This window comes from Theropithecus gelada, chromosome 6 (genome assembly GCF_003255815.1).
Source record: "Theropithecus gelada isolate Dixy chromosome 6, Tgel_1.0, whole genome shotgun sequence".
In the NCBI taxonomy this organism is placed as follows: Eukaryota; Metazoa; Chordata; class Mammalia; order Primates; family Cercopithecidae; genus Theropithecus; species Theropithecus gelada.
The window spans coordinates 64,231,995-64,258,683 of record NC_037673.1 but is presented as its reverse complement, the minus strand read 5'-3'; the positions used below and the strand labels follow the sequence as shown (position 1 = coordinate 64,258,683).

Here is a 26,689-nt window from a genome sequence, read left to right as displayed (position 1 = left end):
TATGTAACTTAGAGTAATCATAAATCATAGTTATTTAGAATATCTGTTGAACCTTCCTATTCATTAGAATCATCAATCTCCACAGGATATTTCTAATAGAACATTGTTCTTGCTCTATTTAGCTTAGACCCCACAAACTTTACATGCCATCTTAAAAAGTATCACTTGGGTGATTCTATGTGTTCATCAATTACATGCTTGCACCAAAAGGTAGATATGGCTATTTATCATTGGTAATTTATGGGCCTGCCATATTCCAGGCATATGGGAGGGGAAATATCAAACTAAAAAAAAAAGCTACTGTTGCTCAAGGTCACAGCATGGAGGCTCCATCTTATTTCACACACACAGATCAGATCTATTGAAGATGGAAATGCATTATACATTACACAAACAGTTTCAGACTTTGTTAAAAGCAGAACTTAGAATATGCATTAACAGCAATTTGCATTTAGTCATGTTTCATATTTGAACATTAAATGTGTTAAAGGGGAAAAGTAAACAAAAATATTCAATTGTTTCCTTGAAATACTGATGACAATTCAGTAAAGGTTTATAGTAGTAATGAAACTCCAGAAGTTCTTTGCCCCATAACAGTATCTTTTATCCAGTACCTTGCCACTGCTGCCTGCCTCCCTGTTTCCCAAGTTCCACATGAGGGAATTTTATTCCTTAGAAGCTCTTCGTCCTAAAGTATATGCAATGTTCATTCCAAACTTGAATTTGGCAATAATGTACCCTACTGTCATTTTTTTTTTTTGGTAGAGAAAATATGGAACACCAGACTGACATTCTAGCAATAATGTACCATGCAATATGAGAGTCATAAACTTGGAAGGCACCTCAAGTAGACAAAAAGCTACTTGGCACGATGTATTAAAATTCATAAACATGTTCACGTCACTTTGGCATAACAATCTCTATTCTGGGAAATTATCCTAAGGACATAGTCCAAAAGATAGAAAACGCTATACGCACAAATATGCTCACTGTGTGGTGCTTTCATTCAATAAACCTTTATTAAGTGTCTATTATGTGCCAGGCACTATGCTGGCATAAAGTCTGTGCCTCAAGACACTCGCAGTCAGCTTGGAATTCAGATAAGTATATACAGAATTACAACATGTTAGAATGAATGCTAACTGAGGACTGTGTGAAGGCAAAGGAAATATTAAAATATGCAGGAAGTAGGGGACAGAGAGAATCAAGGAGAACTTTACAAAATTTTGGGTAATGCTCTTATAATTTCTTCAGTATTTTTTAAGACACAAGGAAATGTTAAAATACTGAACAAATAAATCCTTTTAGTATCCTGAAAAATGACTCCTCAATACATTTTTTAAAATAAAAAATACCAAGCAAACATAACTGCCTTTAGCAGCTCTCAAAAGTTCTCATCTTTCTCTCCACTGTGTGTGGGAGTTAGAGTGTGGTAATCAAGCAGTAAGTCCTCACCTGGCACATTCTACCACAGTCTATTCTCAGTCTTAGTCTTCTACCAGACACCAGGGTGTCCCTAATCAAAACTGCTAAGAAACTGTGAATTCACTTTGCTTAAAAAACAAAGCAAAATAAACACAACAAAAAAATCTTATTGCTCCTTTGAGAACTTTTTTGTTCAAATGGCTCAGAGTTGCTTCAGAAATTCCTGGTTTAAGATTTCAGAAGGTCCCTTGCTAAATATGGTATTTGTAATTTGTAATAATTTTTTTAGTGTATTTTCAAATGTGTTTAGAAGTTTTTGAAGGAGCATAGACTGGACTCACCTTGCAATATATAGTAAGAAATAATCTAAGCTAAATTGGGATATGTTGCAATCTATATAGCATGCCTGTATTTACACTTAGATAAGAGAAAATTCTATTTCTGTAACATGCACAACATTCAATTCAAGTCAGGACATGATACATATCAGGGTGTGGGGGCCATGAAGATACCTCTTTCAACATGTTCTGTCCTGTACCATGGCTCAAGGCCTTGGCTATACTCCAGAAGTGGGGTGGGGCTGTAGAAGGGTTACCAGAGAAGGCCATGCCTGAACTCACTTTCTTGAAAAAGTGCCTAAAGGAAAGATTGAACTTGAAACAACCAATGGAAAAAGAGTAAAATTACAATTTATTGAGTCTCTATATTTTCCAGGGATTGTCCTAGGTAAGAGGCTAGCAAAGTCTTTCTGTCAAGGGCCGGATAATTGCAGGCCAGAGTTTCTGTGGCAACTACTGGATTCTGTCATTGTAGCACAAAGAGCCACAGACCATCCCATGGGAATCAGTGTAGCTGTGTTCTAATAAAGGTCAGTACACAAAACCAGGCAGTGGCCAGATTGGGCCTGTAGGCTGTAGTCTGTCTCCACCTGCTCTAAGTGCTTCACAATCCATTTTACTTATGGTACAAAAAAAGGCTTGCTGATTATTTTCCATACTGAAAGATGAGGAAACCAAGTATCATACATGAGATGGCCTGCCAAGGTCACAGTCTAACTCAGGATTCCAACCGTCTGTCCAAATCCAAAGTCTAAACCCTTTCTACTGTATGAGAAGGGCCTCTTAGCAAGAATACAGAGGAAGAGGTGTCAACTTGAATAAAATAAATAATGCCAAGTCTAAATCCTTCCTTCTTGTTTAACAGTAACTGATGTAACCCATCTATACCAAAATATGGAGGACATCAAACATGATGGTAAGTAGGTGAAGCAATCCTTCTAAGAAAAGCTTCTGGAATAGTCAGGGGTAAATTCCTTCATACCAAAGGGAAAAGAAACCAAATTCTGTATGATAATGTGACAGATTGTGGGAGGGCTATAATGTGGTCATGCTCCTAGAATTCCAACACTCTCTGAGAGAATTTTGTAAAACAACCTCATTGATATCTATATATTCAGTAATTCATTCATTCCATGACCAGGTAGTACACCATCCATGAGTACTTTAAAACAGGATGTGGCAATTGTCCTTCAGGAGCTTTCAACAGAACTGGGAGGCAAGGCATAGTCACTAAACAGTTAATTACCTGCTGATCTGAATTGCCACTTGAGGGCAAAAAGACACTGTAGAGGTGACATGTACAGTTCAGTGCCTGAAACTCAAGGGAGAATAGGCATAAATATGAGCATACTTCTCCTAGTTGAATCTTAACCAGGTTTTCGCCTCAAGAGATTAAAGATTCTATTTTCACCATGGTTGTCCTACTTTGGAACCTGAAGACAAGATTCCCAGACCATCTCTGTTGTTTACCAGCTTGAAATTTTGTTACCTAAACATTAGTTTCCTACCTTACAATGAGGGGGTTCAACTAGATGTTTCTGAAAGTCTATTCCAGATTATATCTCCATGAATCAGATTTTCTTTTTTTTTTTTTTTTTTTTTTTGAGACGGAGTCTTGCTCTGTCGCCCAGGCTGGAATGCAGTGGCCGGATCTCAGCTCACTGCAAGCTCCGCCTCCCGGGTTCACGCCATTCTCCTGCCTCAGCCTCCCAAGTAGCTGGGACTACAGGCGCCCGCCACCTCGTCCGGCTAGTTTTTTTGTATTTTTTAGTAGAGACGGGGTTTCACCGTGTTAGCCAGGATGGTCTCGATCTCCTGACCTCGTGATCCGCCCGTCTCGGCCTCCCAAAGTGCTGGGATTACAGGCTTGAGCCACCGCGCCCGGCCTCAGATTTTCAACATATGACTCTATATACCCAACTTTCAAAAACAGTAATTCCCTGGATAGAACTTAGATGTTCATATATTTCAGTCCATGACAGGGTTCTTCACATCTTTATAGTTAAGAAAAAGTTTCAATTATTAAAACTATTTCCCTTAAAAAGCAGAAACTATCACTTACAAAGTTGCATAACTTATGTCTGAAAATTAAATATGATTTTCCCCAAAAGACAGAGGGGAAAGGAAGATGAGGAGCAGATGGATTCATTGTTCCCCTATGGAGAAAAAACATTTCTACACCTTGCAAAAATATATTAATTGGCCTGCCATCTGGCAAGCCTGCTCACATACATAAGGGATAAAGTTTAGATCTTGAGGTTTAACATTTAAGCCTGTGGGGAGATGGTAATTGGAGTCTTTCTGAGCTAGGATTAGTATTTTTAAAGGAAGCATTTCAAGAGAGATCCGAATACTGTAGGAGAAAAACAGGACCTGAAATGTGAGCCCATCCAGGGTGCCTTCACTAGTGTCAATGGGCCCATCTTCACTGCATACCAGGAAGCTGGCTGTGGACACGCCCACAATGGGTGCAGCTGCGCATTAACTAGCACAGCAGCCTCTGGACTCCTTTCCAGTGTGCCCCAGGACTTACCATTAACACGCCCCATTCTTCTTGTATACTATAGGTATTTTTTAAAATTTCTAGAAATCTTACCATTGCAAAGTTGGGCATTTAAAAGAATCTCATTAAGGGAAAACAGCAGATAATAAACCAGGAGGTACAATAAAATATCTGCGTTGTGATATGCATGCAACATGTGTGCACATACGCAGACAGGAAAAATATTACTCTGCCAAGTTTGTAAGAGTGGTTATATCTGAGTACTAGAATTTGGGGTGATTTTTAAAAAAATATTTTCCCCATTTTTTGTCTTGGGCATGTATTAGTTTAAAATTTAGTTTAAAGGCTATATAAGGTTCATTAAAATTAAAATATAATAAAAATAGTAGAAGGACTTGATAAGTTATTTTACAAAGCAAATAACGTCCCTGTAATTTATCTTTTGTAAAATACATATTTTCTTCCATCTTCACCTGCATAGAAAAACTCTACGATTCCTTCTGGATCTCCATGCTTACTTTCCAACAATCATAATCTATATCTTAAATTATACACCTTCCAAGTCCTCCACTGTCAAGGCCCTGTTTCCGTCCTCAATAAACATCCCCAAATTATTGTTAACAATTTCCTGCTAGTCATATCTGTTTATCTGGTTTCTTATACTTTTTTTCATCTATGTAGTATCAAAGGGACTTTTTTTTTTGTGACAAGGTCTTGCTCTGTCACCCAGGCTGAAGTGCAGTGGCACGATCATTGCTCACTGCAGCTGCGACCTCCTGGGCTCAAGCAATCCTCCAACCTCAGTCTCCGGAGTAGCTGGGACCACAGGCACGCATGTTTAAATTTTTTTTTTTTTTTTTTTGTTTTTGAGATGGAGTCTCCCTGTGCCACCCAGGCTGGAGTGCAGCGGCACGATCTCGGCTCACTGAAAGCTCCACCTCCCGGGTTCAAGCCATTCTCCTGCCTCAGCCTCCTGAGTAGCTGGGACTACAGGCGCCTGCCACCATGCCAGGCTAATTTTGTTTATTTTTTTTTGTATTTTTAGTAGAGACGGGATTTTACCATGTTAGCCAGGATGGTCTCAATCTCCTGACCTCATGATCTGCCCGCCTCGGCCTCCCAAAGTGCTGGAATTACAGGCGTGAGCCACTGCGCCTGGCCGTTTAAAAAATTTTTATGGAGACAATGCTCTCCCTATATTGCCCAGGCTGGTCTTGTACTCCAGGGGTCAAGTGACCCTTCTGCCTCTCAAAGTGCTGGGATTACAGACATAAGCAACTGTTGTCTGTCCAAATGAGCTATTACATATTAATAGTGGACCACACAATTTAGTTTGCTTATCTTTCAGGTATTTCATTCTGATGCATTTTTCCAGTACTTCACTTGACAATATCACCATGTAATCTAACTATGTGTTAATCATTTCCTAATAAAAATGATTTTTAAAGAGGATGACACAGTGTACCATAGTATTCTGGATGGAATAGAAAAAGGATATTAAGAAAAAATTGTGAAATATTAATAAAATGTAAAACATAATTATAAAATAGGAAAGGAGAGCAAAACAAATGTCTTATTCTAATTGTATATTAGCATCATCAAACTGCTAAATCTACATAAAATTTTTTGAGGTAATAGAAATACTTGGCCGGGTGCGGTAGCTCACACCTGCAATTCCTGCACTTTGGGAGGCTGAGACGGGCGGATCACGAGGGCAGCAGTTCCAGACCAGCCTGACCAACATGGAGAAATCCCATCTCTACTAAAAACACAAAAATTAACTGGGCATAGTGGTGCACACCTGTAATCCCAGCTACACGGGAGGCTGAGGCAGGAGAATCGCTTGAACCCAGGAGGCAGAGGTTGCACTGAGCTGAGATCATACCACCACACTCCAGCCTGGGTGACAGGGTGAGACTCTGTCTCAAAAAAATAAAAATAAAAAAAATAAAAAAATAAACACTCTATACCTTTACTTGCATGTTAGCTACATAAATTTATTTGTTAAAATTTATTGAACTACATACCTGAAAAAGGATGATTTTACCGTATATAAATGTTATCTCAACAAACCTATCTCAACAAAACTAACACCTAGTTGCCTGGAGTAAATACAAGTGGTAAACCCTGCGTCAGCACAAATCTGAGTAAGTCTTGGGTCTAGGTTAGTAGTAATAAAACACACTTTCTTTAACCTTTAACAAAGTCCGTAGAGGGAAGACTTCTTTCCGTCTTTAGGTAGGGGCAGCTATTCCCCCAAAACAGCTCACATATTGTATTATCAAAAGCTAAGAGATGGCCAGTAAAGTTTGTGTGTGTGTGTGTGTGTGGTTTAGAGAATTCTGGACACAATATTTGTGTCCTTTGTGTGTTGTAGATTATTTATAGTCTATTCTTATGCAATTGTTTTATGTATTACAAAGCAGTTACTTTTCCGTTCTCTAAACACAGTAATTTTCTCAAAGGAAAAGGTGTATTTGAATGCCATCGAGTCATCTCCTCCTTAAAAACAGTTAGCAATAGCACCTTCAAGACAAATTATTACATTTTTTAAAAGGAAAGAAGATTATAAGTAATTCATCTCTAAAATCTCCCAACAGATATTTTCTGGCATACCCATTGTATTGCCATCCATATAAGCAGAAAGAATTTTTGTCCTTTCTAAGGGATGAACTACATGCATTATTAGAAGATCGGCATGGATTTTGAAATGTGTGGATAACATATACACTTATGTGAATGTGCAGGATTTTATAAAACATAGAGGGAAAGCTCAGGAAAATAAGCCTGAGTGCGTGGGGTGTTACTCATTCAAAGGCCTGGAAGACAGCAGCTGTGCAGAGCTACACCGTAAGTAAAGCTTCAATTTAAAAGCACAAACCCATTTAAACACCATCATAAACTGTGATACTTTAAGATGAGGAAATTACAGCAGAATACATTTACAATTTCCATTAACAGGAAAGAGAATCAGCAGGTGGCAATCTTAAAACAAAGTAAAACCTACTTCTGTTTTTCACTCTCTTCCCTCAGACAGCGGGCAGCATTTTCTAAACGAAAGATCAAAATTATCAGAGCTCTATATTCCACAAATATCTTCTGAATTGCCAAGAGGGTACTGTCCTATAAAATTAAAAAGGTACTAAAATCTTGCTTTACAAGTATTATTTTCAGTAATTAGAATGTTGTTGGAGCTATATTTCTTTTGGCCATAAGATAGTAAAGTTTTTATCCAAATTCACTACTTACTACTGGTGAGATTTGGGGACAGTTAGGTAATTTCTCTAATCCTCAATTTTTTCATCTGTATAATAAATATAACAACATATCCTTCATGCAGTTGTTGTGAGGATTAAATGAGACTATATCAAACTGTCTCCACAGATATTCTCCCCCTCCCTCCTCCTGGGCTGATGTTGGTAGATCTACCAGTTACTGCACGTCACTCTAATTCTTTGTCTGTATTACTGTCTAAAGCCCACTAGATTGAGCTACTTGAAGAAAAGGATCATGCTATACATATCTTCATTTCCCAGGTGATAATCGTAGCCCTGGTCACATAAAAGGAACTCAATAAATATTTGTCATACAAATGAAAAAATGAGGTGATGTGATAAATCCTCAGACCCTGTTCTCAGAAGCCAAACTTAGCCAAACTAGGTTATCAGGTTATCAGGTTTCAGTGAGTGATTCAGCCTCATCCACAAGCTCCCAAAGCAGTAAAAGGGTCACAGAGAGATGCATGACTCATAAATAACCCCTCCAAGTGTTTGTAAATGTAATTAACTTCCCATGTTTCAGAGGTTAATCGTCCAGCTCTTGGTTTCTCTGTCTTTTGGCCGAATTTACAATCACTTGACTCCTCTTTAGTGCTTCCAGGAAGCCAAAGAAAAGGAACTGCAAGAGAAGGTATATAGCCTTCGGGACTCAGAACTACTCCCTCCCAATCCAATCCCTAAAATAATCTTAAGAAATTCAGTCTAGGACTAGAAGGCAAAACCAAAACAGAACAAAGCACAAACAATTACTTTCATCTAATAGGCCTTAACATATACTTTAAGATAAATACACACCTGAGACTTCCCAACAAAATCCATAAATGTTGGGCCATGAATCCCCTCCAAACATGTTAGTTTCTCTATTAAAAGCTTTGAAATCAAACCTGTTAAGTGGCTGAAGGAACAGCTACAAGCCACTGCCTGCTGGGCACACATATAAGAATGGAAGGTTTGAAAAGCAGGGGTTGTTTCTTCAGCTCCAGGCCGGGCAAGCCACTTACATGGGAACTAAAGAACTGGCTTAAAATGAGGACTATAATCTTTCTGGAACAATAGGTCATGACGAGCTTCCTTAATGCCAAAATAAGTGTTTAGAAGTAACTTCTGCTAACTGAAAAAAAGTATAAAGGGCATATATATTTACTCTGGCTGGAATACAACATTTCTGAATATGTTTATCAGCGCCAAGAGTCAGAACGCTTTTCCCTCATGGATTTCCAACCTGGGACCCATTCCATGGAATGTTTCTATATCCTAGAAATGGCATAAAAATGTTGTATCATATTAATATCTAATCAGTTCAGTATCTGTACCTTTTGGCCCCCAAATCACCCTAGATCTGATGTGAGAAGGTAGACAATTGGAAGGCTAAATCTCAAAAGGTAAGAAAAGCCACGATTGCTCTTAATTAAAGAGCTTCCTCTATAAGAAGCCATCAAATAATATATAATCAATCACAGTGTTATAGAAAAATGAAGTCTACCTGCTAAAATGGCATTTTGGCCATGGCTATGCTGGTAAAATAGCATTAAAAAGCACTAAGATCCAATAACTGGACTGAAGAGGGCAGGTCTCCCATCTCAAGCCTGGGATCCAATGTTAACAAAACCACTATTGATTTTTCACTTTAAAAATCCTTGATTTCAAAGGCTAACTTGCCTGAACTTCACAGGAGAGAAGGCATCTACTGAGAAAGAACGCTACATATAAGCTTTACAGGCCACACAGTAAAAACATGGCAACTTTTATTCCATGGTTCAAATACATAACCCCAGACATCAAATCCTAAAACATATAGGAAATTATGATTCATAAGCTTAGAGGCTTATTTTGCAGAATCCATAACAAGAACTATTACCTAAAGCACCCAAATTATCCCACATCTGTTTAGCTCCACTGGTCACTAAGGCCATTTGAGATCAAAGATGAGAAATCCTTCTGCTTAGGGACCCACTATGGAAATGTGAACTTACAATCATCCATTCAACTTGCCAAGGCAGCTGATGTGCCTATCAATTGTTTTGCCACATGCCTGCCCTTTGCAGTGGTTGAACAAGCCTAGGTTAATTTTACAATACACCAGGTTTGGGGTTAGCAAATTACTTGTGTTTATCTGGATGGGTACTAGGATAGGGAATAGTAAGTAGATAAAATCAGTCCTTATATGGACAAAAAAAAAAAAAATTCTGACATAGCTTCAGTAGCTCCAGTGCTTAGTTCCTGATCTAGGTAATCTACTTGGAAAAGTCTTTGATTTTTGTATCAAAAGTCTTGAGATTAGCCAAGTGAAAGTAATATTTTTACAGGAATTATATCTCAAGTTCCAAGATCAACAAGCCACTCAAATCAGACATAAGAAATAACATTACATAATAGCCACTTAGTGGCTATTGTTTTACAGTAACAAAGGCTTCATTTACCATATTTCCTCGAGTACTTTATTCAGCTGGCAGTTTTTCCCATGCCAAACATAATTTTTTTCCCTCAACCCCTCCATAAATCTATAAAAGTAAAATATTTAATTATTATAATTCCCAATTTAAATATATTAATCATATTGCATTTTAGAAGACATTAATGTGACAGGGGCATAAGTGATTTTTATATAAGCTATGGATTCAGTGACTTTCTATAGATTTCATAGCTGAGAAATTTGTCAATGACTATTTCTAATTTTCCAATAATGACTCTTAAGAAACCCAGTAACGTGTGAGACATAAACATACACTGTAACATTTAAAATTAGATAGAATAAAGCATACCTCTTTACAGCTTTGGTTTTGTTTGACAGCTTCAATAAACACTCATATGGCAAAATGGGCCTGGTAAATCTATCAGCTTTCTTCCCCTTCGAATTCTATGACCCTAGGAGACCTCAGCCAATTTCACCAATTTTCAGTTTCTCATTCCCTCCACCTAGGTGATTCACTTGGAACCTAATATACTACCTCTAAAAGATACTGCCACTTGAACTTCCATGTCAGGTTAGAAATTTTCCAGGGGCACAGGGTGCCGGTACTTACTTTGAACAGCTAAAAGTTTATTCAAGAACTTCAGAATAAAAATGGTGGTTGGCCTACCAGATGTCAAGATCTGCATTTTGCTTATACTAGCGCCTGCAATTACAATTTGCTAAGAGCTCTCAAACTCTGACAAAATCAGTCACTGATAAATGTAGGACCACAAAGCAGAATGTAAAAATTTCCAGGATTCTATAATAAAGTAAGCAATGGGGTGCTTCAGATAAGAGACATACATTAATGACTGCCTATTCTTCTTACCAATCTATTTTACCTTCAAGTACTGATCAAAGCCTAAATTCTCTGCTATGGTCTTTTTTCTTTAAAATAAAACCATATGATATGTCACTTGTGATATTAGTATAATTACCTTCTCAAATAGGCATGTCCAATAGACATTCTTGTAGCTAAAATTCCCACAGGTCCTTTTATTCTATTAATAAGGTTTAAGGTCAACATTTTCAGAAATTACAACCAAGTTCCTAGTGGAATTTTTCCTTTTCTTTTCTTCTGTCTGCCTGGAAATAAGAAGAGTACCAGAACTACAAGTATTAACAAATGTATGAACTTTTGAGATCTATCTAGTTACAAAATGAGCCACATTATCACAAAAAACAAGTTCCTACTGATAGAGACTCTTACTTTTAGTAGACAATTTAATGCACACTTTGTACCTACTTTCATCCGGGTAGCCCCAGGACCATTTTAATATCTTGGCTCTACTATTTAAGTTTCAAAAGGATTACTCAGTTACCATGATGTCACTCCCAAATGACTAGTTACAGGTAGTGAAGACAGCTCAGATTAACATAGCTTTGTGCATGCTTACTCACACTAGAGATGGGTGTGTATGGTGGGTGAGGCTGGGGTCCAGGGCCTCCAGTTTCCATCTCTGTGAGAGACCAGCTATTTCCATTTCAACCAACAGAAGGAGGACTTTCCCAAATTATTCAGATTGAATTCTATTCCAAGCTTCCTCTTCTATGGGCCATCTCCATACAAGAACTCAAATGATTCCTTGACCCTAACACCTGTCAATCTTTAACCCAGAAGGCAAATGGTCTCTATCTTGAAGCTTACGATTCCTGTTTAAAGGTATCATCACTTGGCCTTCTGATAACAGGAGAGATATGTAAAGAGAAGCAAGCAAAACCATTAAGGAATATAATGTTCTACCCATCACTGTGCACTTATCAATATACTACTCGCACCGCTGCCTTGAATGAAGAACACACACACAGAAACACTCTCTCTCACACACACAATAGCAGTGAATAGTCCATGTCTCCCCATGCAGCATATGCTCCATAATTCTCATGTTTTATTTTTAATGAATTTCTTTTGAAATCTAGTTTTTACACTCTCACACATTTCTCTCTCCCCTTCTCTCTCACTCTTTTCTTCGCTTCCTCCCTCCCCCTTGTCTCACAAAAGACCTACATATTACAGGGGCAAAACAGTCTGTGATTTCCTATTGTAAGTTTCACACTAGAAGCTAAAAGCAACATTTTTGAACTGTGCATATTTCTGCTTCCATCCTTTGTATCTGGTAAGCCTTAGATGCCCAGAATCTGCAGAATGCTGCCACAGTTGGGACAGCCAGGCTCTCAACAGGAGCCACTCAGCTGCTGGACGCTCTGGGCTTGGAGCTCAGTTTTCTCCTTTGCTCTAGGGGTATCCCTGACCAGGCTGGGGCGGGGGAGGGTCAAGAGCAAGGGCAGCCCAGGTTGCTGGACGGCGTCATGGAATATTAGCAACGTGAGAGCTAACTAGAAATGAGAGAAGGACTGAAGGGGCGAGCCCTGCATGATTTGTAAGCCTGTCCTGCCTGCTGAAGACACAGTCAAGAGCATAAAGAAAGTACAAGGATGAAAGGAAGCAACTATGAAACAGGCCTGGGCAAAGCAAGGAGTAGGAGGAAATGGGCGCAGGGACTCAGGGAGGGGCAGAGCCTGCAGGTCAGGCGTGGAGAGGAGGAGAGGAGCAGTAAGTGGGGCCAGACTTCAGTCTCCTGTGGACTAGGCTGCAGGGGAGGGGCTGGAGTACCAGGGCCTCAGTAGGAGAGCAAAAGGTGGTGTGTGGGAGCCAGAGACACTCGGTCAGGGCTTTACAGTAACAGAAACTCCAAACATAAACATGTCAGAAGGGAACAGTCATAAGGCTGTGGAAGAAATTTGAGCTTCCAGAGGGAGGTGAAAAGGAAACTGTCATTGCCAATTTGGGCAATGAAGCTGACAACAAAGTGAGCAACAGTGAGTAAGGGGATATGATTCAGGGAGGAGGGCTGGCGGGCCAGTCACGAATGTGCAGAGGCAAGGCCATCATAGCTGGGCTGCTGCTGTATTTAGCTGCCCACAGAGAGTGGCCACCACCCATGTTCTCCAAGTCCTTGCTTCACTCTTTTCTGGGTTATGACACCCCTACCCTGGGGCGCCTGTTCATGCTCAAGTCATCCATGAGTTTCCAGTTGCCAGATACAACACACACCTTCACTTCAACTCTCTGTGGAGTGCTGGGGGTGTTGACCATTTTCCTCCTGGGATTTCCAGGACAGCGCCCTCCTGGTCCCCTCCCTTCTTAGGGGACTTTTTCCGACTAAGTCTCTTTTCCCGTACCTCGCTGAATTTCTGCCCACATCTTAAGTGGGGTATCTTTAATTCTCCCATGTATTAATCTGATATATTTCTCAGATGGCCTTAATGGTGAGTCCCATGTTTATTATTTTGGTACAGCCTGTCTGAGTGCTCTGGATTTATGTACTCAGCTGCCTGCCTAGGGGGCTCTTTCTTCCCAGTCTCAGTGCCTTTGATGTTCCCAGATGCCTGTCCCCAAACTCCTCCCACGATGGCTCTTTCTCATCCTTTAGGGCTCCCTTAAATATCACCTTCTTGAAAGACCTTCCCTGACCATGTTATCTGAAGTAACTCCCATCACCACCCCACAGGGTTATGTTCTCATCTCAGTTCTTGCTTACAGCCATGGGAACACTGACCACTATTTGGCAATTGACTTAGTTAGATACTTGTTTCTTGGTGAGGCCTAAGCACTCTGTCTATCTCATTTATCACTGTGTCCCTTGACCAGCATGGGATACAGGGTTGGGATATTGGCTGAATGAAGGAATAAATATCCCATGGTGTTCAGTGCACAAAAGATCTTCAATAAATGTGAATAACTGAGCTTCAGGGGACAAAAGGGACAAGTATAATATAGGTTCTTGTGTTTTCCCCTGCCTCACTCTCATAAGTACAGGTGGTTCCTCCCTCTCCTTGATTCCCAGTGTCAAAAATCCCAGGGCCATCATGGAATATTTCTTCTTCCCTCAGAGCCAATGGCTCACCGACTTCTCTCAAAGTCATATCCTTCATATCTCTCAAAGGCACAATCTCACTTCATTCTTTATCTAGCCCTGCAAAATCTTTTAAATAGACTACCCCAAGAACTTATTAACTGGCTTCCAAGTCTCACCCCCAGTCTCAGACCTAAACCCTAGTATGGCTAGACATGTCTCCCCAGCACAGGATCAAAACCAAACTCCTTCAAATGCCAAGCGCCTCAGCTCTCCTCTCCAGCTTCATCACCCACTACTCATCTTCATTTGTAATGACAGCAATAATATTAACAGCTAAAATTTATTGAGAATTTTTATATGCCAGTCATTTCATTAAACATTTTACACATATGAATGCATTTTAATCTTCACAACAATCCTATAAGATAAATACTTATCCCTATTTTATAGACGGAGCAACTGAAGTCCAAAGTTAACATAACCAATCTCATATAGTGTCAAGATGTTAACTCAGGTGAATGGGCTTCAGAACGACCCTCTTAACCACTGTGTAGTACTGCCCCTTCCAACTCTCTGCTTCAGCCATACTAAGCCATGTCTAGTTCCTGGGACTCTGCGTTGCCAAGGTCACCAAGCCTTCGTACACACCATTTCTCCTGCCCCTTGGAAAGGCCCTGTTCTTCACTTTCGTCAACACCAAAATATCTTTCAAAACCTTTTCTATGTGGTGTCTCTTCTGGCTCCCTGAGACCAAATTCCCTGTTACCCACTGACCACTCCTATGGCTTATATGTACCTTGTAAATACTTCTGGATTATCCTGGTTTGCAGTGATTCATTTACTTGTCTTCATTGACAGCAAGCCTATGGCTTTCAGAATTGGGTCACAGTGCCCAGGTACACAATTAGGTGCTTAATAAATGTGGAGTTGAGATTTGGGTAAAAGGGGTGAGTACAGGTTTACTAACACCTGGAATACCAGGGCCAGAGGGAAGAGGATTCTCCATAGTTCTCATAGTCATGACATACATTCATGAGCAAAATAAAGGAAAATCTCATCAAACACTACAGATGTTTCTTAAGGGAAGATGCCGAACGCATAAAAAATTCAATACATCCTGACAACTACAGGATGTAGCTTAAGATCCCTGAAGGTACCTGCTGTTCGTAGCAATTGCTGAGTAATGTGAATTCTGCAAAACCTACCAAAATAAAAACCCCAAAAACTTATTTTTTGGTTCTCAGAAAAATAATGGAAACTTGCTGAAAGTGATGAACTGAGTCACAAACTACCCATTGGCATGGATAATGGTTTTATTGATTTAGGCGTCATCAAGGTTAAGAGATTATCACTTAAGCAAAATGAAAACACGACAGATTTCTGAACATTAAGGTTAAAACACAAGCATCTTCTGAAGACTCAAGAGTGCACTTCAGCAAAACTAAAGGTCCAACTCAAAACTTAGCAGCAACATTTAGAAATCAATTGGAGCCCTTTCCTTAAGGTGTGACAGAGAGCAGATATAATTAAAAGAGAAGTTTGATTTGTTTCCCCCCAAAAGTTTTTAATCCAATGGGCAAAGAAAAGATGCTATAAATATAAGCAGTGACGTGAATACAGGCCAACTCATTTCCATTCTGAGTTGTGAGAGGATCCTCAATGAATGGAATAGCCACAGACCTATGAAACTGAAAATCTCTAAAACATGCAATCATTACTTCAGTCTAAACCAACACATTTTGGTATAAAAAGTCTCTTCATTTAAGCCTAGGTTTCTGTCCCTCAAAGCAGCAGGTGAATGGCTGTACTGAGACTACCTTGAGGAAATGAGGGGAAGGGAGAGAAGGACAAAGCCAGTTATATAGAAGGAACTATTTCCAATGGAACATGTAAGCTGTACGGCAAAACAGTAGACAAAAGCCAGCGTGCATTCCAACAATCTCATGTCTGCCATGGTCAAGACAAAAAAGAATGAAGGGCATAAGATACTGTCCTTGGGACATAGCACAAGAGACAGAGTCTTTCAGTTCATCAGTACTGTGTCATCTTTGAGAATCTAGGCCTGAGAGTACGCCTGTAGGCTTCTTTCCCCAGGAACCCCAAGAGTTACAGGCAAAAGTAGGGCTGTGGGTTATAAGAAAAACCTTCAATATTTTTCTCCGAGAGTAAATTAACTAACAAACCAGCATCACATTGAACTATAAGGCAACTGTAACGTCGCAAACCAAAAGTATCCATGATGACAATTTCTACTATAATGAAGGTTTAAGGTAAGAGTCTGAAACCATTCAAGCTCATTTAAGTGTTACAAACATTCTATCCTTATGAGTTCTAAGATGCTCATTCACAGGCTCAAAGCTGAATTTCACCCTTTGATAGAAGCAAGAAGTTGATATTTAAAAAAAAGCTAAGATAAAGTCCTCCAGAATACAATGTGAGTCCGAACAAATAGCTGGTATAAAATATTCAAAATGAACAATCTCTCACACAAGTCAGCAAGTGTGCAGGAAAGGAACTAACTTTGGGAATGAGAGATATCTCAAGGGTTAAGGCATATCTGATTGATGGTGAGAGCAAGGCGTCCTCACCTGGACACTGGGGACACCCTTATCAAGGATGGCAAAACAGGACAACTTGGGAACAGAAAGTTCCTTTGGAAAGGAGACAAACTACTCAGCCAGGTAAGGTATGGGGTTAGACTTGCAAAAGGAAACAGGATTTAGAACAGTTAAGGGGCATCCCCAAAGTGGAAGTCACAATGTAAGCACATGTTTCATGTCCTTAGGGAAGGACATGGAGCCAGAATTGATCACTGTATAATAACAGGATGCAATAGCCACATACACTGCCCTGGAGATGAGGACACCTGGCCTTCCGAATCTACATAATAAACATAAAGCAATGCTAGTCCTTTGAGACAGATAATGCCTCGATGGATGCAGAGATGATCTTTGGGATGTTTATTTCCAAACTGCAAAACCTGAAAATCTCCAGCAACAAATAGGCTATCATAACCTCTACTCTTAAAACGGGGAGAAGAAAATCCACTTCCATCTCTATTTTGCCCAACTGAAGATACGGGTTCATGACTTGGGGTGGAAACAGCCCACCCAATGCTCTCCCATTTTACCGGGAAGAATTCAGGTTACCTTAGAACCTAGGCTCTCTGTCAGTGTGAGCTGTCTGAACTGGAGTGTTCAGGTGGGATAGGTACTGCCCTAAAGCCAGGCTCAGAGCAGCCTGAGAATCCTCCTGCATCTGACTCTCCAATAATACTGTCAACAGGTAGGTAGGAAGAAGAAAGGCTCCAACTGCTCTACAAGGTTCAGACATACACATACGATGCCAGAACAGACTTCTCTCTCTAAGAACTGGTTCCAGGGAAGAGTAGAAGCTGTACCGCAGCCAGGACTACACAACTCAGAAATATTTAAGGGATTCTGTCAAGTTGAAATGGTAAGAAATTATACGAATTATCACATAATCAGCAATGGCCTAGTTCATGTGTAGCATGTATCTCCTTCAACTCTATCAGTTTCTTGGAGGTTTGATGCATGGTTGACACAACTTGAACAAAAATGAGCAATACTACAAGAGAGGGTCTCTGACCATATATGGCAGAATGAGAAAAACACAGTCACGTTATTTAAAAGGCACAACTTCAGAATCCAACATAGTTTAGTAGTTTCAATACTTCAAACTGCATCAAAAAGCAAATATGACTTTGAAACCTGCCGGATGGCTCTCTCATACACACAGGTGCACATGTGATTTGTGTGTGCCCCTGTGTATATAAACAGTGTATGTGAGTATTCCAGGATGTTTCTGAAATGTAAGAAACACCATGAAAAACTTCAAAAGGAAAAACTAAGGTTTCTAAAGTATCACACATCCACATTTATACTACAAAAAGTTACAGGTATAATCAAAAAGAACAGACCATTTACTTGGGTTCTTTGAACACCGAAGCATAGAGATTGTGAAGCTCCAAATCTGATAGCCTGCATCCTGTTTATTTGACTGCAAAGTTGCTCTCATGCATGTTCACATGCACATGCAAGGCAAGTTTTGAAGGAAAACAAAGACTCAGTATTAACACAACTCAGAGGGTGTGCCCCTCTAAAAGCACAACAATCCTACTTTTCTGTGCTGGACACAAATGTGGCGAGAAATGCCTCCTTTAAAATCATAGTCTCTCAAAACAAGTGTCAGCAAACTCTTGGAACTGCCTGTCATTTGTGGCATGAGTTTCATCTTGAGTTTAAAATTCTTTTTCTTTCCCCATCTTTTCTGTCAAATATATGTTACAAAATGAAAAGGCCAGTCCTGTATTAGTAATAAATGTCAGCAAACCATTGAAAAATCAAAATGACAAAGTTATGTAGATCTGCCTCTCCACAGATAGTATGAAATAGCTAACCTGGGCTATCCTTTCATTGTACATCTGCATCTTATAAAGGTCAAATATTTAATAAGAACATCTGAAGGGCTCAACGAGAAGTACCAGAAGCCTCAATGACTGGGTGAATGAAATGGATAAACATGATCAGATCAAAGGACAGACTTAGACAAAGTACCTCCTCCTCCTTCCCTTTTTCTCTCCCCACCTCTCACAAGGAAATGTCTTATTATCCACATTTCAAAAGGAGAAAAACTACGAGAAGTACATTTATCAGGGTTACCCAGGAAACCACAAGGACGATGAAATACCTGAAACAGTGCCTCCTCCCCTAACAGGGCAGAAACTTTTCAAAGTGTCACCCAATACACAAAACCCACAGGCAGCTGGGCCTGTGGGCCTCTGGGAAGTGAAAGCATTCCCTCTCCAGGCAGAGATCCCCGCGTTTTTACCTTTGTGTTCGCCGAAGCCTGTTCCCACTCCTCAAATGAGGCAAAGTAAAGTTTGAGAGCACAGTCCAAAAATTGGGGTCAGACATATCCATTTCTTTCTCTCTTCAATTCACTGTGGGTTCAAGGCCATATGACTAAAATGGGGAGAGGAAAAAGAAAAAGAAGGAAAAAAAAAAAAAAGGGAAGAAAAACAAGACCAAAAAAAAAAAAAAAAATCCCAATTATCTACTCACTCCCTCCAGAGAAAACGTGGTGGGAACTGTGATCTCAAGAACAACTTGGAGCATGTCTGAGAAGTACCCGTCCCGTCCTAGTCTTTAATTAACACACAGCCTCCTCTCAAAGGTCCGGGAAACTGATTTCCTCTCGGGTCTGCCCTCTCCTAGTCAGGCTCGGCCAGCTATAAACAGTAATTACAAGAGTTGAGCCGTGCGTTCTGCTCAAAACGCTGTCTGTGGGATTCAGTCCGAGGTACTTTGTCATCTGTTTGGCAGATACCATTCGCAGCTTCTGCGGGGGGCGGGGGAGACGACTATTTTGAGGCTTTGGTTCCGGAGGCTGTTGCTTATCAGCAAAACCATTCACATCCGAACATGCCCAGTGCCGAGTTTCCTTTTGGTATCTACATACAAGGAAAAGAATTTGAATAGAAAAAGCTGCTCTTGCCCTCCCCTCCTGAAAAAAACGGAAACTTGAAAGCACTTTTTAAAAATGGGCCTATTGGAGGACTTGAACCTGACACCTTTGTGGACCCTTCCAGGGTCCGGCTGGAAGGAGGCGGCGGCAGGGCCCTGTCCTTGGACAGCCTGGTGGCCGCGCCCCCAGCTTCTCCCGGCCCCCCACCCCCAGCGTCCCCGCTCCCCCGACCAGCCCCAGCCGTGCCTGGGGAGCGGGGGCTCACGGGAGAAGGAGCCGGTGGCCACTGTGTGACCCCAGCCAGTGCCGGGACAGCCCCGCAGCCTCGGCCACTGCTCCCCCTCCCCCGAGCCCGGAATGGATCCGTCCCGGAAATAAATAAATAAATAAACCCGCGGCTGCTCCGGGTGTGTGCTGCGCGCACCTGAGGCCGACCTGTGATTCACCGCGGGAGGGATGGCCGTTGACAACGCTCTAGGGAAGTCCACAGTGACTCCTCTGCCGGGACGCCGCTGGTTGTATAGGAAAAGCACGCGGACGGGAAGCCACACTCACCGAAAACCTCAGTATACTAAATTGATGAGTTTACATCTGTTCTATCAATGACCACGGTGCACACCTCTTTTTCTTCATGGCTGGCAACTACAGATCTAGGTAATGATCAGCCCCGACGTGGAAAGACACAACCTGGCATTTATGTGGCAAATGCTACAAGTATTGCCCCTTCAAGAACGTTAGACCTTGAAAGGACGGAATGAAGGGGGCTGAATGTTCTTGTTACTCATTTTGAAGAAAGGCATGGTATTTAAGTATCTCCCCCCATCCATGAATGTTTTGTATAAAGTACATAAAGAAAAAATATAATTTAAATTAGCTGCCTTAAGTCTGGTGTAATATGGGAAGAAATACTAAATCAAAAAAGTATATATTCAGCAAAAATTACCTCTAAAAATGGCTTAATCCATGCAGTAAATACTAGGAACAAACTCGCTTACAAAGATGGGAGGATAAAGAGAAGGTAAAGGGGGTGTAAGCTGACAAGGTAGGCCGGGTAAACAAAAAGAAGCCTGCGGTGGGATCTTCTTTATCTAATTCTTGTGGCCACATTAATATTTTCATACCAAGGGCTCCAAGAGTTTTAGATGATGTTTCGTGTCCAAGGCTTTTGTATGCATTATCGCCTCACATTCTTACAGAGCCTCCACAGATCCTTGCAACCCAGAGGTAGACAAAGAAGGTATTATTTTCTCAATTTTACATTTGGGACTTTATCCCAAACATTCAGGGACATTAAATGACAAAACACACTTCAACAGATATTAATGAGCTTGGTCCAGCATTTTTGCCCCATGCTCTTATTTTAAAAAGTATTTCTAAGTATTGCAAAATACGTTTTGAAGGCTGACACAAAAGATAGTCCCTGAGCTCCGGAGCAGTTTCTAGACCTCCGCACTGTTGACATAGTCTGGATAATTCTTTGTCTGAGGAGCTTTCTTGTGCATTGGAGGGTGTTTAGCAGCATTGCTGACCTTGACCTACTAGATGCCAGTGCTAACAATTAAAAATGTCTGAGGACATTGCCAAATGTCCCTTGGGAGGTAAAATCACCCCTGGTTGGGAACCATTTTTCCAGATAAAGGCTTCTCTGAGAGGGGTGATACAGAGCACTGGTTAAGAGCAAAATTTTGGGTCTGAATTCTGGATAGACACTTACTATGACCTTAAATCTCTTCCCATTTTCCCCAACTGCAATATGGGGTCCGTAATAGGACCAACCTCTAAGAGGCTGACATATATAAATGAAGAGAAGATGGCATACATAAGCCCTTTCATGCAGCGTCTACACACACTGCACATAAATGTAGGCAGTATACAGAAACTGAAAGAATACTATGCGGACAGACATAAGACTGGAGCAGAGGACACCCACAATGTGCTTCTTTCTACTCTCTAGGGTCTTCAACATGTCTCTACTGGGCTGCTGATCACACTGTGTATAATTGACTGTTTACTGCTGTCTTTCCTATTAGCCTGAGTTTCTCAAGGCTAAAACTACATTTTACTGATCTTCATATTTTCAGAACCTGACAGCTCCTGGGTTTATATAGGCATTTAATATTAGTAAATCCTTTTTGAATGGATACTTCAGAAGCCCACGTATCTCTTATTTCTCTTAAGATGCACTGAAACTATTAGTACTAGTAGATCCGTTGATTTTCTCAAAGAATACTGAATTTTTAAGAATCCCATGAAGATGCTGTTAAATTCTAAAGACTTTCTCTTATTTTTATCTATATAATGTAGCTGGAAAGATATCAGTGCTAACATTCCTCAGGTCTTTACATGGCTCTAAGAAATGTCACAATCAAACTCAAGGGGAACTCCTTTTGAGTCCCATGTCCCCTCCTCAAAGGCAAGCCCAGAGAATAACTTTTTGTGCTCACTTGTAGGTATTCAAGATCAAGAGGGATAATTACATATTATAAGCTGCACGGAGAAGAGTAATCAAGGTGGACATGAACTTGTGCTATACACGTTTTGGGTTGAAGAACTCTGTGTGGAAAGTAAAGAAGAAAAAAATTAGGGAACAAGTAGTAGTTGAATACAGCGATGTGAAACTATAAGAACTATGTGAAAGGGGGTTTGGATCCAAAGATGAAAAGAGCTGACACAAGAGTGGATTTTTTGAGAGCTGTTGGAGCAGAGAAAACTTGAAGGAGATACAGTGAGTAGAACACAACCTCTAGGTGGTCTGAAAACCTGAGGACCTCAGTACCTCCCAACTCTCATATTCTCAATAGTTTTTCTAGAAAAGCCCATAACCTATAACCTATAAAGATGGGGCATAACCTATAAAGATGATAGCAACTAAAACAGATATATCAATGACATAAAATGTTTATTTCTTCTCTTGATTAAATGACAGATACCCCAATCTCCAGGCATCAGATGTTATTACTGCTTCCACTCTCTGCATTTTGAGAAAGCCTCTACAGAAATTCTCAAAGGAATGGGTAAAGATGGGTAAAGACATGAGTATTTTTAACTACATATACTTTAATTTTTTTTTTTTTTTTTTTTTGCATTTAAAAGGCTTAGGAGGATTTGGGTTGTATCCAAACTGAAAAAATAAAAATAGGTTAAGTACATGAGGAGCCAGAATGAATTAATGTAGTAAGTGAAAGTGGATGGTACATTCCCACACTCATGAAGATAAGAGTAGATGTGACACTGAAGTATGACTTGTCTTCTAACCTGTTTGACTTGATTTGGTTACATATGATTCAGAAGGTAGAGCAGTCGGTAAACACAAGAATTAAAATTGTCAAAACTACGGACATTTTCCTACAAAATCATTATATGGGCAGAAACTATCGTTGCGACTGCAGTAAAACTCAACTGCAGAACAAAGAGGGAACTGAGATTATTGGAAAGTCTTAAGACTATAGCTGGTCTAGGTCAATATACAGATATTCAGCAAGATTTTCTATTGTGTAACAACTAAGCCTATACAACAATGGACAAACTTTGTGATTCAGAACTTTCATTCATTTAATCAGAATGATATTGTCAGCCCTTGGTTTTATAAGGTAAATGAAACTGAAAAATAAGTTTCTCATCCTACTAAAATGCAAGCTTAGGAAGAAATAAGTAGTTAAGAAAGGGTCAAATCCTTCACTATTACCTCCCCTCCTACATACAAAAAATGCCAAGTCCTTTTTACTGACTTGAATTCTGTTTACTGCCCACCTGTTGACACAAGCCCCCCACCTTTTTTTTTTAAGATGGAGTTTCCCTCTTGTCGCCCAGGCTGGAGTACAGTGGTGTGATCTTGGCTCACTGAAACCTCCGCCTCTCGGGTTCAAGCGATTCTCCTGCCTCAGCCTCCTGAGTAGCTGGGATTACAGGCGCCCGCCACCATGCCTGGCTAATTTTTTGTGTTTTTACTAGAGATGGGGTTTCACCATGCTGGGCAGGCTGGTCTCGAACTCCTGACTGCAGGCAATCCACCCGCCTCAGCCTCCCAAACTGCTTACAGGCATGAGTCACCACGCCCAGCAACATATGCCCTTTAAGAAGGGGTTTTCTCCAGTCTACATAGAACAATATTAAGAGAGAATATGCCCGGAGTCTTGTCTTGAACTTAGACTCTATGAACAGACTCAGTTTTCTAATGTGGAGGTGTGAAGTCTGCAAAGCTGTCAGCTACCTGTGCAGGACATTCGAGACATGACGCCATGCCCAATAAGACACTAAGTCGAGATTTCATAAGCACTCTACCTGATCCTAGCCTATTCTAAGGATTGTGTCCTAAACTAACTTTGACCTTTTCCCATGGCCATTTTCAGAGCACCTAGAAGTGACTAGTTCCCCAGGGCTGTCCACACCTTCAACTTCAAGTCCACTTTGGATACCTTCTAAATGTAGTCTTGAGAGTTTGAGCCTAGAAGTGTGAACAGCAAACTGGCTGTCCTGAATGAGCAATCCTTGTAATCATTTTGTACATCCCAAGAAATAAAGCTTAATACCAGGATAGAAATGGGAAGAAAGTTACATCAATGAGGAACAGGTTGAAAGAAAGCGCTTCTAGTATTATTAAACAAATTTGCACTACAGTGCTAAAATATGGAGGAAGATAAAAAGATAGACAAAAATTACCTTGTAGGGATAGGTCTGAATGCTGAAAACTAAGACAGATAATAGGCAAGGTTGTATCATCCTGGAAAATACCAAAACATACTTTAAAATAATACCACAAGGTAAGAGAGTTTCAGATTTTTAAAGTGAATGAGTAAAATGAAAGAAACATTAACCCGGAAGCAAAAAAGGAAAAGAAAAAAAAAAAAAACCCGAAACAAAGGAAACAGCATAAGAATTCTATTTCCTGATAGGCTGAGCAAAGAACTACACAATCTCCAAAAGTGGTATAAAGTATACAGTCCAAAGCAAGTAAAGTACAGGCTGAAGACTGGCCAGAATGGGAAGAGAATGCAAGGTCTTTCTCAGGCATTCTCTGGATCCCAGGAAAATCAGACACAGAAAAGGTTAGCAGATAACCTATAAGCTAACAAAATAGAAGAGAAGACAGTGCATAGATATGGGAAATGAAGCCCTTACCTCCCAAGGCAGTGAGTGACTCCTTGATATGTATGATTGATAAGTAGAGTAGAATACACATATGGCGCACAGCCCATAGGACTGGGGAAGGTGCAGAATCACGTCTTGCAAGCACATTCCAGCACTCTACCTTCTGACTTTCAAGCAGCGGAAGTTCCATAGCTTAGTCCCAACAGAGTTCCACCCCATGGGAGAAGAGCTGAACACACTGCCAGAAAAATGCGTGGCATCCTTACAGGGATGAAGGGGTCGTGCAAAAGAAGGAGACTACTGGGCAAGATGCAGAGATGAGTGTATCTCTCCATTCTAAAACAGCTCTCTGGAAGATCTATCAATAAACCACATGGAGCACTGGCCTCCAGCCAAGCCAGCAATCCAATTATGAAGTAGACAGCAACACTTGGAGATCAATGCATCACCCAACAAACAGAAAACCTAACTCCTATCTTGTTTTAAGACCAACCTTGTTGTCACTTTAGGCAGCCTTCATGGGAGTCCCCCATCTCTAATGAATTAGATATCCCTCTACTGGGCTCTGCTTCTGAGAGCTCCTGCATGACAGGGTTCTTCCACTGTATCAAAATTCAAATCAGTTTGTGTACATTATCAGTCCCTATTAGAGTAAGAGCTCCTTGAGGGCAGGGGCTTTATCCCCTCATCTTTAAACCATCACTACCACCATTGGGATGAATATTAAATAAAGGGAGAAAGGGAAGAAAAGATAGAGAAAGGATTGTGGGTGAAGGGGTGGGCAGGGGAAAGAAGAGAGTGAGGATGGATTTGCTACAGGTTAGAAAGATGTGTGATAACAAAGTAAGGCCACCTGCCTATATTTTAGACTGACCCTATACATGTTTTAAAAACCTTTTCCTGTCTATTTCAATTTCAGTTTCATGGGTTCATGAGTCCATTCCATTATCTATATAAGCTGTAACTATTAGGCAGGTCTATTGTTTCAAATTTCAAAATCTCAACAGAGACCATGATATGTAATGAATTGCGTTTAAGCATAAATATACAACTAGTTGTGTATGAAGTGCTAAATGCTTTTTGATGGTAACAGTGAACCCCAGTTACTGATAATTGCATTAGATGCTCAATCTGGAATTAACTTCAAGGACAAGGTGCTTCTTGATCCAGAAGCTTGGGTCTAAGGTGCATCATTTCTTATACAGCTCTTGAGCATGAATTATAGTGCAATTATAAGAAGTGTCAATTTGGTTTAAGTGGGTCAGCATGGTTATATTTAGCCCTTTAGTAGCTGACACTAAGACCTTTCGGTAATTTAAGATTAAGGTTAATTTATCTGTTCTTCTTTTCTTGAATATTTTTTCCAGGTCATACATCTAAAGTTATGGAAAATTATGCCATTAAAATGAGAAGTATGAGTTTTCATCAAACTACCATACAGGGAGCATATAGAGAGGTAGAAATCACATGCTTCTGTAACAATCGGAATTTCCTTCCATTGCTAAGATCAATTCCAATTATTCCACACATCAGAAGATAGTATGTCAGGGAGGACATGAAGTTATTTAGTCAAGGAGTTCTATTAAGTTATATCACTTCTATACCAACAAAAAGGTTAAAAGAAATGTTAATTCATAGGGGCATAAATATAATGTCAGGCTTGACAAGAGTTAACTCTTACTAGTTATCATAAAATGTAATTAAAACATCAATCAGGCTGGGCACGGTGGCTCACACCTATAATCCCAGCACTTTCGGAGGCAGAGGCACGTGGCGCATCTGAGGTCAAGAGTTAAAAACCAGCCTGGCCAACATGGAGAAACCCCGTCTCTACTAAAACTACAAAAAATTAGCATGATGGCAGGTGCCTGTAATCCCAGCTAGCTGGGAGGTTGAGACAGGAGAATTGCTTGAACACAGGAGATGGAGGTTGCAGTGAGCCAAGATCACGCCACTGCACTCCAGCCTGGGCAACAGAGCGAAACTCTATCTCAAAAAAAAAAAAAAAGAAAAAAGAAAAGAAAAGAAAAAGAAAAAGAAACACATCAATTAGGTATAAATTTTACCTGTTTCATCGGTAAAGATTAAAAAAAGATAATACTCAATGTTGGTGAGGGCATGGGGAAGATAAGTACTCTCTACTAACTTTCTGGAAAGCAATTTGGAGAATGAAAACATATACACACACAGACCCATATATGGTCACATACATATACATACATGTAGTAGGCACACATATATATGTGTCCAAACACATA

The 26,689-nt window shown here is 40.3% G+C and overlaps 1 protein-coding gene and 1 long non-coding RNA gene across 6 annotated transcripts in view; one reads left to right on the top strand and one right to left on the bottom strand.

Annotated features, from left to right (window-relative positions):
• Positions 1 to 26,689, bottom strand: part of MAST4 (microtubule associated serine/threonine kinase family member 4) — a 576,259-nt gene that overhangs the window by 148,498 nt on the left and 401,072 nt on the right. The window contains exons 1-2 of one of the 5 annotated variants that reach the window (XM_025387805.1): positions 19,125 to 19,196; positions 18,708 to 18,841 (exon numbers count right to left, since the gene is read on the bottom strand). The exons of 3 other annotated variants lie outside the window; for them this stretch is intronic. In XM_025387805.1, the coding sequence (XP_025243590.1) occupies positions 18,708 to 18,799 (92 nt within the window). In that variant the 5' untranslated portion in view covers positions 18,800 to 18,841; positions 19,125 to 19,196. Of the gene's footprint in view, positions 1 to 18,707; positions 19,197 to 26,689 lie in introns of those variants that run through there. One more of the 5 variants, XM_025387803.1, reaches the window with a different exon arrangement.
• Positions 19,682 to 22,243, top strand: LOC112626062. Its single transcript, XR_003119825.1, has 2 exons — positions 19,682 to 19,997; positions 21,794 to 22,243. It is a non-coding gene; the product is annotated as an uncharacterized LOC112626062 (long non-coding RNA).